The sequence below is a fragment of the Punica granatum genome, chromosome 8 (genome assembly GCF_007655135.1).
Source record: "Punica granatum isolate Tunisia-2019 chromosome 8, ASM765513v2, whole genome shotgun sequence".
Lineage (NCBI taxonomy): Eukaryota > Viridiplantae > Streptophyta > Magnoliopsida > Myrtales > Lythraceae > Punica > Punica granatum.
In genome coordinates this window covers 3432199-3447623 of record NC_045134.1, presented here as the reverse complement: position 1 = coordinate 3447623, position 15425 = coordinate 3432199, and the positions used below count along the sequence as shown (strand labels likewise).

The 15425-nt window shown below is 37.9% G+C and overlaps 1 protein-coding gene across 1 annotated transcript; it reads left to right on the top strand.

The window, feature by feature from the left end:
• LOC116188125 (TMV resistance protein N-like) lies at positions 1–8339 on the top strand. Its single transcript, XM_031517285.1, has 9 exons — positions 1–580; positions 697–1807; positions 1883–2170; positions 2275–3065; positions 3213–3318; positions 3882–3925; positions 6864–6984; positions 7311–7425; positions 7927–8339. Exons 1-8 carry the CDS (start codon positions 96–98, stop codon positions 7368–7370), a joined length of 3006 nt encoding a protein of 1001 aa, XP_031373145.1. The 5' UTR covers positions 1–95; the 3' UTR covers positions 7371–7425; positions 7927–8339.
• The last annotated feature ends 7086 nt before the right edge of the window (positions 8340–15425 follow it).

Genomic DNA, 15425 nt, shown 5'->3' with positions numbered 1-15425 from the left:
GAGAAGTTTCTCCTCAGTATCTCTTGAGAAGAAATCCAAAACAAATCTCGGCCAGTGTGTTTTCTTTCACCACGGAAAGACAGAGAGATCAGACGATGGCTCCGAAGAGGAAGAGAACATCACCAGCAACATCTTACCAGGTCTTCCTGAGCTTCAGGGGACCTGACACCCGTCAGGGATTCACAGATGTCCTTTACCATGCTCTCATAGATGCCGGGATTCATGTTTTCAGAGACAATGAGGAGATCCGTAAAGGCGAGTATATCGGCGATGAGATCCTGGGAGCCATCGAGGACTCTACGATCTTCGTCCCCATCTTCTCCAGGACCTATGCTTTCAGTAAGTGGTGCCTCATTGAGCTCGCAAAAATGGTGGAGTCCAAGGAGGGATCGAGCTGCAGTAAAAGGATCCTGCCCATTTTCTATGATGTGAGCGTCGATGATGTCAAGCTTAAGACGGAGTTGTACACTGAAGCTCTATCAATACACAGGGAGAAGTTCAGTACCGACATACTGCACCAGTGGGAGGAGGCTCTTCGAGAAGCTGGAAAAATCACGGGATGGGAACTGAAGGATAAAGGGTAAATGGCTCATTGAACTTTTTCATTCTTCAAACTGCTTATCATTGTCTGGCCTTCTAGACTTTCTACTATTATATGTACTGAACACAATTCTTATTCATGTATATCAATGGTAGTCATGCAGAATTTGCTAAGGAATTCGTCAGGAAGGTATCCGTGGAGTTGAAAGTGAAAAAAAAATATGTGACTGGGAGCCTAGTTGAGAGGATTGATGAGCAAGATGCTCTTATAAGCTTGTTGGATCTAAAGTCCTCTCATGATGTTCGGTTGGTCTGGATCCATGGAATGGGGGGTATAGGTAAGACAACACTTGCCAAGGCTGTTTTCAACCGACTCTCTGATCACTTCGACGGCTGCTGCTTCCTTCTAGACGTGCGAGAAACATCCAAGTGCAAAGGTATTGAACATTTGCAGAGAAAACTCTTGCAAGATCTTGGTGTTAAATCAGCAGACATCACTGATGAGAATGACGGGATCTGGATGATCAGTGAAAAATTGCAGAACAGGAAAGTTTTAGTTGTTCTCGATGATGTATACGACCTGGAGCAAATTGGGAAACTAGCAGGAGAGACTGGTTGGTTTGGAGAGGGAAGCAGGATAATCATCACCTCCCGGAATAAAAAGGTTCCTGTGTTTGAAGGAGGAAGAGTTGAGATATTGGAAGCGGAGCCGATGAAATTTGAAGAATCTCTCCTCCTTTTCAGCAGGCATGCCTTTGGGAAGGAGAATCCACCTGAAGACTTCCGCGACCTTTCAGAGGAAGTCGTCAGAATTACGGGAGGGCTTCCCTTGGCTCTTGAAGTAATAGGTTCACAACTTCGGACAAGTTACGAGCATCGTGACTGTGTCCATTGGAATCATTTAATCCGTACCTTACAGAAAATACCAGCCAGGAAGGTCCAAGACAGGCTTAAGATAAGTTATGATGCCTTAGACTGGGAAGCAAAGAAGATATTCCTCGATATCGCGTGTTTCTTCATTAACGAGGAGAAAACAAAAGCAATTTACATGTGGCAATCCTGTGGCTTTGAACCATATTTGGCAGTGAAAGAGCTTTTCGATGCGTCCCTAATAAAACTCGCTGACGACAACAAGTTCTCGATGCATGATCAGCTGCGGGACCTTGGAAGAAAAATCGCTCGTGATGAGAGGTTAAAGGACCCCGGAAAGCTTTGCAGTAGAATATGGATGCCTGAGGATGCTCTAAAAGTGCTGCGGGAAGAAGAGGTAAGAAATTGCTTGTGATGGGAGGTCTCTTTGCTTATGGCTGTTCTCTCACCCCTCATTTCTTCCTATTTGCAGGGCAAAGAAAATGTTGAGATGCTTTGTCTTCCATACAATGAGCTCTCCAAAGATTGTATCCTTACGAAACAGGAACTGAAGAGTTTCAAGAATCTTAGATTTCTCAGTCTCGGTGGATCAAATTTTTCGGGAGACCTTGAGCATGTGCTCCCCAAGTTGAATTGGCTTTGTTGGCATTCATGTCCTGGCATATATCAGGGAACTAATCTGTGTTTAATGAATCTGGTCGTGCTTGACCTCTCAGGAAGTCTCATAAACGAAACTTGGACAGGATGGTGCCAAATCGAGGTAAAACTAGCTTGAGCATTTAGTACTTCTGCACACTGTCACTCGACTCTCTTCCAATTAATCTTCACTTATCTAACCTAATATGGGATTCTATTGTTTTGCAGATGTTCAAGGAGTTGAAAGTTCTAGATCTCACGAGTTGCCACCACTTGACCAAAACACCCGACCTATCGATGTGCGCAAAATTGGAGAGACTAATACTTCAAGATTGCAAGAATCTGGTGGAAATAGACCATTCTGTGGGAACATTGAAATGCCTAAAGTACTTGAACGCCAGTGGCTGTCTTCATCTCAGAGGCATTCCGGCAGAAATATGTTCTTTGGATGGCGTCGAGGAGATAGTCCCAAAAGCGGAAGTACGCAACTTCAAGGATATGCTCAAGCTTCCGGACTCCATCAGAATACTCTCAAGACTCGAACACCTATCTCTGAGTTGGGGAAGGGGTACGCTTCCAAACTCACTTGGATATCTCAAGTCATTGGTTAAGTTGGACCTGTCGCGTTCAACGATGGCTGAATTACCTGAATCCATTGGTGCACTGGTGAAACTTGAGTTTCTGTCCTTATACTCATGTGGAGAAATACAGATGCTCCCATCTTCAATTGGGAATCTGAAATCGCTGGCCGAACTGGATATTTCGATGTCAGGAATCACTCAACTGCCATATGTAATTGGGGATCTGCAGGAACTGAAAGTGAAAAATATGAGAGGTAGTGCTATCAAATGGCTGCCCGTATCCATGGGGAAGCTGAAGAAGCTGGAAAAGTTGAACATCGAGTATTGCTTTCATCTGCAAGATATCCCATCAGTAATTGTGGGGCTCCCTTACTTGCTAATAGTCGTGTCCTCTGACCCAGAGCTGGGATTTGGGGGACACGGGAAGAGGATCGACAGGTAAGGCGTAATTTCTATACTCGACATAAATTAAAAATGCTTTTATCTTCGAATGGGTAAGTTGGAGGACATAAAATGTCTTCCTCTTAATCCTCCATCTTCGAAAACTAGACGTTTATTTTGCTCCAATTCTTGATATGGTTTCAGTGTTGCATTGCCTGAGGATGAAGCTGAACATCGGCCACTCACTCTCACCAGAGAAACGGCACTGGTGGGTGGAGTCCCTGGAAAGACGCAGATGATGATGATTCTGGTAAACCAACGCCTTAGGCTCCAAAAATTTTAGGCCCCAATTAAGGAATATTATAATCTTATATATATAAATATTGTTCTTACCAATAATAAAATATGCCTTTGACTATTAAGTCTTCCCCTTCGCCGGATTACTATGTCTCGCATCGGCAACTCACAGTTTTTACTGTATATATGCCGGTAGATTTGTTGTTGTAAGGCCAAACGGTTTTCTAGTTATGTCTTGAGGGTATTTTCAGTTTTTTTTTTTAGTTTTCGGCGGGGTATCTATGTATTTGGTGTGTCTCTATGTAAATCCTTATTTATATGAAAATGAAATGTACTTTTTCCAAAAAAAAAAATCCATATAAACATGCAGGCCAAAATAATTCCTAATAAATTCAATTTTCCCTAATTTGTATTGATTAGTCAAATATGACGTAATCAATTTTGCATAATCCCTCATTTTTTCCTCTGACTTCCTTATTTATTGCTCATTTCTTCCTCAATTCCGAATTATTCTTCCATTGTCCAAAAGTTCAACGATTGATTATGTTATTTATTTATTTATTTTTTTGGTGGCAGACAGAGTCTATTGAGAAGATGAGGCCGCGGATAGTCGACAAGATGTAAGCGTTTGTCTGCTTTCTTCTGCATTCAGTTTAGGTGTTTGTGCAGTCCGGATTTTATCCCAGCTGGGGCTTATGCAAAATGGTCGTAACTTACAAAATCAAGAGACCATATGGAGAATTGATGCAAACAATATGACAAGAAGAGCTCAAAAGGATCGTATATTTTATAAACTAAACTTGATTTGGTACTAAAGATAATCCAAAATGCGGTTCCTTCAATATTCTCTTGTGAACCGAGTCCTAGGATAATGTCATGACCTGAAAATTTTGCCAGTCTCCCCTAATTTCTCATTATTCCATACTAATACATTAACCTGCTAGAAAACTTCATAATATTTCCAGCTATCCAGCCAACTCAATGCTAAATACATCTCAAGAAATAATTAAATCTTCGAAAGAAACTTACTAGAATCTCTCTTACAACCTCCTATGAGCAACTAATCAAAAATTTTCAGGATTACAAATTTTCTATACATGGCTTAAATGCCTCTAGATATAAAGTGCTCATTACAAATCCTCCGAGTTGATCCATGATATAAAAATGTTTCTCATTGGAAACAAATGATACAAATGTTTCAGCCAGTCTATCTTCTAACGCATCTCCTCAAAACTCATCTGAAAAAAAATATATGCAAAATATGAGTTGCATCACTATGAGTAAAAAAATTCCAAAGCAAAATGAACTATAAATATTAATGTTAAAACAGCCATATATATATATATGTGATAACATCAGAATTTAGAAATAATGCAGCACAACTCCAACCCCGTAAGTAAGAAAATATAAGTTGAGTTTTGAGAAGTGCATGAGAAAACCTCTAATGCTCAATTTCCCGAAATCGTGATAGCAATGTCTCCTATAATTTTGTAACCAACAAAAAAAAATAATTGAACACCACATTATTACTAAATATATATATATATATATATATTACATGCTAATAATTACCCAACTCATGTTCTGGCTACAAACATGAAACACAGAAAAAACTCAACTCTTGCAATCATTTCTCAACTATTCAATATCATCAGACAAATACTTATAAACCAAGTTCATACCATCATAATATGCTTTTCAATATCCCAACTTCAAACAGACAAACTTTCAATACAATCAAACAAATGAGCCATAGGGTCACATTTTTTCGCAACAGAGTTAAGATGGTACCATGACTCCACACATGTCAATCAAATCATCAGCAACTCCCCGTATCAATATCTTTATTATCCTCTAGCAGTTGGAATCTAAATGTCCGTTTGATATCCTGTTGGATCAGTAGCCTAGACTAGGGGTATGCACGTATACTGAGTATACCCGGAATCGGTTAAAACCTACTAGTTATGATAGGGTCTAGGTAGCTCATATTAAAAATATGATAGGGTCCGGGTATTAAAATAAAAAATCGGTGAAAACCGGTTCCGGTTTCAGTTCTTACATATAGGGTATCTAGAACCGAAACCGGAATCAATATTCGAACCCGGATAATAATTTCCCCCATTATATATATAGTTATATAATTATATTAATATATTTTAATATTTAAAAAATATAGTCACTAATTAAAAAAAATATGAAACCTAACCCTCATCTCTGTCTCTTATCCATTTCTCTTTGTCGACATTCTATTTTATATGATTACTGATTATGGATGAGATATTTTTCGGTTTTATTTAGCGAGACAAAAAAATTTACAGGTTCTAACAGGATACTCGGAACCTGTAGTATAATACAGGTTTTGGATAGGTTTCGGTTCCAAGACTCAATATGGTTAGGTCTGGTTCCAAAATCTTGGAATATGTCCCTTACAGGGTAGGGTCAGAGTATCATGAAAAAAAAGGGAGTATCCGGACCCCGCACTCCCCTAGCTAGCGCTGACAGTGAGAGTATGAAGACGGGCAAGACCCCATATGATATCTTTGATTCGGTGGTTGAGTTTCAGCCTCCCAGGGGCCACAATATTTAGCATGGCATCTCTCAACCGGGCTATATTTGCAAAGCTGAAGCTTGGCAAAATCCCGGTAAAGTAAAAGGATTGAAGTGTCGGAGCATTGATTTCGATAAAGTACGACCCTAGTCAAAGGATAAATGATATGGATTCTTCTCTCTTGTACCCGGAAAAGTTTGGAGAAATAAAATTCTTCGAAAGAAATGCATGTTTTTTGTAGTTAATGTCACTGCAGCTTGCTGAGGGTGCGGCATATAGAGCAAGATAGTGGTAACAGTTAGATTGTTAGATTGAATGGAAATGGAAGATATTGCTTAGGGCATTATGCTTGTGATTTTATCTTCTTCTTTTTTTCTTTTAATTGATATTGATTTATGAAGTGGCGGTGGTAGACTCATATAGTAGAAACTAACCCTGAAGAAAGTTATAATTACCACACTCATTGGAGTTTCTTGGAGCTATATCTTTATGATTATTGATATAGATTGTAGACTTCCATTGCATGCCTCATCCTATAGAGATCCGTTGTTTTTAGTCTGCAATCTTGATAGGGCACAGATGCTTGTTCCCAAACTTTAGTTTGTTTATGGACGACTGCAGTACCAAGCCATGGCTGGAAACTTGAACTTGTACATCTTGGGACTGACAAAGTTATATCTGTTCTGATACGTAATTTGTGCTTCTCTAATTCTTGCACTTAGTTCATTGGCACTGCAACATCTTGCTCTCGCTCGGGCGGAGTAGTGGGTAAGATATTTAGAGTAGTAATTTCTAGTGGGAAGATTCACCGGTCAATTATTTTACCTCTATTTGATGTGGCTTCTGCGGTTAGTTTTTAGAGATTATCCTTCTATTTAGTTTCTTTAGTTCTTAAAACTTGATCTAGGTTTGTATGTTTGATAGGTCCTTTTGTGCGGGTAATTGCTTCATTTGGTTATCGGGTAATTTTATATCATGCTTTATTTCTCGATATATTGTCTTCGATGTAGGATGGAGACTTTGAAAAGGCATTGTCCATTTTCTGGTTCAGAGGGATTGCAAGGATTGCACGAACTAAGGAAAATAGCGGTTCGGTTTGAAGAAAAGGTTTTCCATGATGCCAGGAACCTGGTCTGTTTGCCTATAATTTCTTTGACTAACACAAGCTTTCTTTCTTCATTATTAGGTGGGCAAAATTGGTATATCTGTATTCATTTAGATTTTAAATGTACTTACTAAAAACAAAAGAAGAAGAAGAAGAATTTAAAGGAGTTTATGCTTTTTAATGTATGAGGGTCGCTAATTTAATAATTGTACTTATAGATAAGAACTACAGATTTGCATTTATTATTGCACATAGGAAGCTTAATTACTTCATAGACAGTACAATTAAAGGTTTCTTCGTGGAAAAGTCCATTTATCAATTATTAATAAACTTCAGTATCTTCCTGTTTCAGCACGACTATTTTCGGAAAATATCGATAAAGATGCTGCAACTGGACGACAAATATCGATAAAGATGCTGGAAATGGAGACAGGACCCCTCGGTTCTAACTGAGCCTCCTGATTCAGGTAACAGTTAGAGGATGCTTGATGTTACGAAACCATTGGTGCTTTAGTAATGAAGAAAATTTTTATTATCCATTTTACTGAAAAAAGATATTGACTTGAAATCCTGATTTTGGGATTGATGAGGCTGGATCAGACCTTGCAGAGGCTGAAATTAGCCTCATCGAGGCCATTGTACACTGGAGTTTGGGTGGCTTGAGATGGGATTATATATCATCACAACATAAAAACGATATTGGGCATTCTCTTTCTTGGAGAAGAGCCAGTTCCTCTTTAATACTGTTGATAACTCGGTAAAAATCGAGTTAAATGAGCATTATTTGGGCGCTATTTGCATGCTAGATTATCAAGTTTAGTTTAGCTTTTTGTGGTTCTTAGTTCAATTCTTGTTTTATTGAGTTTTGGTAGATTTTAGGAGTTTCGATTAGTTTTTGGTCCATTTTATTTTGATATCGAGTTAGTTGATCCAATTTTGCAGTATCTAAGTTTTAATGTTTTTGCCAGGGAAAACTTAAGCAAAATGGTGCAAGTTATATTTCATTGGAAAGCTTAGCGAGTAGGGAATAACATCGATTCTAATGGTTCGTGGTTTCGAGTCCGGATGATGAAGTTACGACCAAATGAAGATGAATGCGCAAACAAACCCAAACCGATCCGCTCAACTTATCTTTTTGGCATGGAGAAACTTGGAGACTTTTGGCATGGAGAAACTTGGGACCTTTTGGCATGGAGAAACTTGGAGAATTAGCATGTGTTTGATAACACAAAATAAGTGTTTAATTTAATCATTCAAAACTTAATGAAATTAAGCTTGTTTCATAAGCACTAAAAAAGATGACTTAATAGACTTAAGTCCAAAAGGTTCTAAATGATAAGTGGTTGGGGGCCTACTTAATCATTGAGTTATTATTTGCTGATTCGCTCCGTAGGGGGTTATTCTTCATTTATTATACCGGTACCCTCAAATTTTTTCTTTGTTTTCAAATCAGTCCACCCCTGGGCACGAATCCTGTTATTGATGGCTTCATGCAGATCTGATACAACATTGTTTACAATGAAGTGATGAGGCTATTAAGAGCATGTCACGACCCGAAATTTCAGCAGAATTTTTTCTATATTTCTGCGATATCCCTTATCCCATAACTATTCATATAAAACATGCTTTCCATAACTCTCAAAAATATAAACCAATCTAGTAAGCTCTAATATGTATATACGTCTCAAAAGAGAGTAATTTTCTTTTCTCAATCAATCACTAAACCAAAGTAACAAAAATTTCAAGTCGTAACATATTCAAATACATTCTATACAAAAAGAATACATATTAAACAACTAAGGTCCCTACCTAGTCCTCCGAGCTGATCCCCGATATCAAAAGAGTTCTCATGTGCTGCTAATCTAGCTCCTAGCTCATCTGAAAAACATATGCAAAGTGTGAGCTGCATCTCAGTGAGTACTATATTCCAAAACAAAATGACTTATTATTAAATAAATATTTAATTTTAAACAAACAAATATTCAAATAAATAATACAATCTCATCCACTCCAACTATCAGCTCACCCGCACAATTACCTAGTATATATATATATATATATATATACAAACTACAATAATAATCATATCCGATGCAGTAATTAAATTTAAGTTCTAATAATAACAAATACACACTGCTCTTCCAACTATTTCTCTAATATCAAGTGTCACATAAACATCAAATATCCATTCATTAGCATTCCATAGAACCTCACAATAGAATCACCTGATAGATCAAACTCTAGCAACAACATAACTTTCACAGAACATCTTCAGACAATCTCAACAATCATTACTTCTCCAGCAATCTCAGCAATGATCACATCTCCAACAAACATACCATACAAAAATATACAACACAACTAATCAATATAGCCATAGGGTTGCATTTCCTCGCAATTGAGTTAAGACGGTACCGTGACCCCGCACATCTCATTCATATCATACTCAACTCCCAATATCCATGTCTCATAAGCGAGGGCTGCCCATTATCCTCCGGCAGTAGGAGTCTAGGCGTCCATTTTATATCCCGCCGGATCAGCAGTCTAGACGTCCCTTTTTGTATCCCGCCGGATCAGCGGTCTAGGTGTCCCTTTTTGTATCCCGCCGGATCAACGATCTAGGCGTCCTATTTATAAACTGCCGGATCAGCGGTCTCATGGCTATAATCAAACAACAATCACAAGCACAAACAATTGCAACCATGCCATCGCACCTCATATATCATCATACACGAGCACAATCTCAATCACATTACAATGGTACCACATTATCATCACATATCTCATACACAATCAACATATTCAATCACACTGCATAACTCAAATCAAAATAAACATAAAATGCAATACCTCTCAAATCATTTCACACCACATAGCAAGACCGATTAATTAATCTAACTATCACTATATTCTTCTTAAATAAATTATATAACTATAATACATCATTTTACAAGGGAATAGAGTACTCACATAATTATATATATATATATATATATATATATATATATATCATTTCACGATGGAATGAAGTATTCACCGATAACTCCCAAAAGTAAATCACCAAGTTCAAGCCTTCGAGATACATAGCTTTGGTGTACTCCATTCCTGATATATGTTAAATTTAATAAGAAACCAATTTATAAGCATATATCATACCAGCAAGTAACTAATCATACCCTTTGACAGTACGTTATTCCCCTAAAATTATAGATTATATTGCAAGCTAGTTCTCCATTTCAATATGACTTAGAGTAGTTTTCATGGAAAAACAATCCAATACTAGTCTCTAGTATGCTTATCTAACAATAAGAATAATAAACCTCATTAACCCCTATGATCTCTTTATAATTTTATCTTAGAAAAGTCTACAGAATAATGCTTCATGGAATGATGCAACAAACAAGATGGATTCGATTGAGCAAACGAAGCTAATTTTTATCTCAAATCTTTATTTCCCATCGCAGAAGAATCTGCTGCCTCGACATAATTTTGCACAATCATCCTTACAAGATTCTCAATAACATTTTAAACACTAAAATGAGCAAATTCGTAACTAAAATATCAATAATCATTTTTAACGCTCACTTAATCTCCATTAAAAACTCATTATGAAGTATAAATATGTATATGCTTATACATTGCCAACTTAATCTATCCATAGATTTCTCATGATGAGTTTCAACTTAATGAAGATCGTTCACACCAAAATAGAAAATCTCAACCCAATCTAGATTAGCACAAGGCAGCAACCCAACTCTTTAAATCGAAGTTTCCACTCCAGCCATCTCGATAAATTCCGATTTAAACAAACCTGATTGCTCTTATCAATTTCAAGGTCAATGAGAGACTCACAAAAGACCAAAAATATATAATAGCAGTAACAACAATAGCTAGATAGTACTCCATACAAGGAATCCAACATCATAAAACTCAAGGCAGCAGAGGGTATTCTCCTAACATTGCCTATCCAATATTATTTATAAAAAAAACAAATTTATAATAACTTGCCCAAGCAAAAATAGCAATAACTAGAACTTTAATAACTGAATAACAATATATATAATTGAATTCACTAACCATATCTAGTTAATACAAATTGAACAATAACCGTTATTCTTCAGCTACCTCACCAGCTCACATGCATATAATTCAATTCATATCAACTTGCACAATACATATATTTTAGCTGATCACTATTAAGGAAGCTTAACTGGAGACTTCTGAGCATTCATCACAGCAATTCAAGACCTCAATGTCATATTTGATTATAACATTCTACTATAAAACAAACTTCCTATCACAAACGTCAATTAAGCACTCTTATGAGATCACTATCCAACCTTATTATATAATTTCACCCAAATAGGCCAAGATCAACAAGAAATCAATGCGAAGAATGAATTATTATCCATATAATTTATTAGAAAATTTCAGTCCATTAACCAAAACAACTCAATATAGTATATTACTATAAAAATAAAAATCATTAAAGCATATAACCTTCCTCATCCCAACATATCTACGCCATGAAAATTCATATCAATCGGTTGATGCATGCCTACATAGCATAATACTTCATCGTGCATTCACTTCCTTGATTTAGCAACACATCCCAATCTAACTTCTCAAGTTCACCCATGCTCTAATTCGAGTAAGAACAAGAATAATCTACACTAGAAGTACTGAATAATAATGCTTAAACTATGAAAGACCAACAATTTGCAAAATTTGTATCATTATCGGAACCTTAGACTGAACTGAGATGTATCTAACCATATCTAGACACGGCGAATAAGAGTATTAAGGGTAGGGAAATCAACTTACAGATCAAAACTCTAAGCTTAGTCCTCTTCCTCTTCCGTGAACTTCCCGGGCTCTCAGCTTTATTCACCCCTTCTAGCTCTCTCTCTCTGTTTCTCTCTCACGGCCTCTGTTCTTCTCTGTTTCTTTTTCTTTTAAACCCACCAGCCCCCTAAACGAAAGAAAAGAGGAACAAAGGAGAATGATAGAGGAAAAAAAAAACTGAGGCGGTGGAATGGGTCAGGGGAAATTGAGGCCACGTGGGGCCCTTGCCATCACTCTTTTTTTTTCCCTCTTCAGCAAACAAATGTATGATTTATATATATATATATATATATATATAAGAATGTAAGTATATGTATATGTATACGTATGCTATTTAAATATAAAAAATTTTTAGGTCTCACAGAGCAATTCGCAGAAGACCCGTATCAATTAAAGTTGCTCCGTAAATGTTCAATTAAATATAATCAGTAACGGACCTCTTGCAGCAAATTGACATCCCAAATTCTGGGCCCAGTTCCTGCTTTATGACATCTCGAGAGACCTGACATGATCAGCGCCTACTCTGTAGAAGATAGTAGCCGGTATGGTGATTACTGCTCCTGGCTTAATTTACATGAAGTCGTGGAGCAAATGCGGCTCCTTGATCATCTCTTGATTCTTGTGTTTACAGAAGATGTTCTTCGGAGTCCTCACAGTTTGAAGGGACAAAACCGTGCGACCAGGATATTATCATAGCTACCAACCTTGCTAAACAGTACCACAGTTCAGTCCTTGTGGGCAAATCCCATGCACGCAAGTTGTTGTTGTACCAAGACGAGCTGAGTACCAGTGCTTTACCCAGAAACTCGAACACCCTCCCAGTGAACGCCTGAATCGAGGTGATCTGGATCAAAACAACGGGCAGGATCAGTGGCCGGATCTCCCAATGGTGCTAGAGCTCGAACACCCTCCCAGTGAACGCCTGCTGCTCCTTGCTCCTCGTCCCCAATAATGTCTCTTGGCTTGCAACTGAAGTAATGAAGGGGCGAAACATGATCAACAGGAAACCGAAGTTCAGAAATTGTGGCATAGCCAGGAACCCAGGCGGTTTAGGGCCCCGTTTAAGGAACAGTCACAGAGTGAGGCAATGGAATGGACTAGTTTTTACACTGTTCTACGAAACAAGATTTTCTGTTGGTAGTGTGAAGATGATTATAATTATTTTTTCATGTTCATGTTTAGATCATATGTGAGAAAGAATATAAATAATTGAAAAAATAAAAAGAGTGTGAACCAACTAATAAAAAAATAAAAATAAAACCATTGCTGGCTGGGCACGTTGAGAGAGAATGCAGAGAGAGAGAGAGAGAGAAAATCCTCTCTCCTACACGTAGCCCACTAATTTGCACCATTTTCTCTCCCCTACACGTAGCAAGATCAAGCTGGTTTGGTTTTGGAGTTGAATATTTCCACTTTACTGGTCTTTACTTTTTTTTCAATTAACACAACCATTATTTTTCTCCTTTTTCTTCAATTTTTTTATCTTAATTACGGTTCAATTTAATTTTTTAATATTAAATTCTCTTAATTATTCATTACTTATTTCTCAATTCAACGACACAATCCTTACTTTTTTATTTTCTTCCTCAACCATATTATTACAACCCACGTAAATATATATAAATACTTTTTTACCAACATACTCGTTTGTCTTTTATCCATTTCAATGGAAATAGTATTAAATTTCGAAATTTAATTCAATTGTCAAACGGACCCTCAGTGTCTCCCAACCGTCGTTCTGAAAGGAACTAGATGAATACCCGAGCGTTGTGCAAAAAATATTTAAAATTCTTTTAATAATAATCAGTATAAAATAATTGAATATCTTAAGTAGAAAATTGTTCATTAAAAATGAAAAAGATTATGCTATAAGATTATGTATTGATTGCATTCATATTACATTTATATAATTTAAATTATCTTTATGGCACTTTAGTGATTCCATTTTGCTAATGTAACTATAAATAAATTAAATAGAGGTCGATTGCCCATTTGTAATCTTGTATTGGATTTAGTATTCTAAGTTGGAATCACACGCTTTGAGATAATATTAGGAAGGTAAAACAATTGCAAAGTATATATCTGAATTGAAATATAATTTCATTAAGAAAATGAGCAATTTAAGAAAATTATCTTAGAAAAGCAGATCAACTGAATATTGCGTTCTTCATTCTCTCTGCATTCTCCATCTCTGAATTGGAGGAAAAATCATATCTGATACATATTATTTATGTGAACATCAACTAAATATGCCCCTTTCCTTCATGAACTTGGGGGAAAAAATGTTATTTTTACAGCAAAGAGTATGAAGATCTCTCGGCAAAGGCAAAGTCCAGGTTAATCACCTCCCTCTGCGGGCTCTCACAGCCCATATCCCTCAAGGACATAGTAAGGACATGGGACAATTGTTCCCGAGTGGTCATTCTCGAGTATGCAGAGCAGAGCGGTGGAGGCAGCTTCAGCTCCAAGTACGGGACATGGGAGAATATCCAAACTGCCACCTTCCTCTTGCAAAGGGAGCATTCCCGAGAGGTGTGCACCAGAATGTTGAAAACTGCTCATGTTGTGAGCCCAGTGGGCGTGGGTTTTTCAGGATGGATTCTTTTCATGTGAGAAGGTATAGAAAGTCTTGCAGATGTATATCTTGAACAGTATTAAGATATGAAATCCGGCTGCATTTTCCCGGCTTTTTGTACTTTTAGTTGGCCTTTATTTAGCATTCATCGGGGGACAGTTTTCTGCTTCTATTTAGGCTTTATATTAAACATAGATGATTTGCCCATCCTCGACCGCTTTCATAGGCTCTTCTTGTCGAGGAATTTGACCTGGCCACTGAGACCAAGGTTTGCCATAAGGACAGCCATCGTGGGTTGGGGAACGCCCAGCCTCACCAGAGCAGTGAACTGCTGCGAAGGTCAGCATTGGGCGGAAGGCGTGAAGGTACACCATATAATCGGACATGGGTGAAACATTGTCAACTTTCGAGGCAATCATTCCTCAGGAGCATGTAATCGCCTCTCTCAGCTAATAAATTATTGGGGCATGACGATCGTATTCTCATATCTTGATCGGGCTCTCGTCCTTGAGCTGCTCGAATATGAACCTGTGACTTAACATCTGCAGAACTTGTAGACAATGAAGTATAGACCGGCGTGCTTATGGAGATAGAAGTAGATCGGACGGAGGATGATTCCCCTCTTAGCTTAGATGAAGGTTGGCCTTTGTGTACAGCATATCGCAGATGAACCCAAGCTTATCCTCTGCCAACTCGAAGACTGACTTCTTAAACACCATGATCTCGTGGAGGCGCTTTCAAGGTCGATCTCCTTACCTCTGGCCGCTCCACCCTCAAGAAGTCCTTCACGTCAAATATTCCATTGAGCTTCGTGGATTTGGGAATTCATATCCCTTCTCCGTACTTGATCATCCCGAGGATGAGCATGAGGAGGGACAGTAGCTGAGGAGCTCACTGCTCCATCCCTGACGAGGATGTACATGGAGGCTCCTCCCTGGGCGGCGATGCAGGGACTGCCGAGCTGTCGACAGAGCACTCACCCTCATCGTTGCAGCTGTCACTGTGCATCCTTAAGAGGAGACACCTATGGAGAGCATCGCTACCAAC

What these genes read in the sequence shown, in the direction of transcription:
- LOC116188125 (XM_031517285.1), top strand. Translation starts at nt 96, where the DNA reads ATGGCTCCGAAGAGGAAGAGAACATCACCAGCAACATCTTACCAGGTC. An exon ending in CACGGGAAGAGGATCGACAG is followed by an intron (nt 3,066 to 3,212) that starts GTAAGGCGTAAT and finishes ATATGGTTTCAG; the next exon opens with TGTTGCATTGCCTGAGGATG. An exon ending in CCGCGGATAGTCGACAAGAT is followed by an intron (nt 3,926 to 6,863) that starts GTAAGCGTTTGT and finishes TCTTCGATGTAG; the next exon opens with GATGGAGACTTTGAAAAGGC.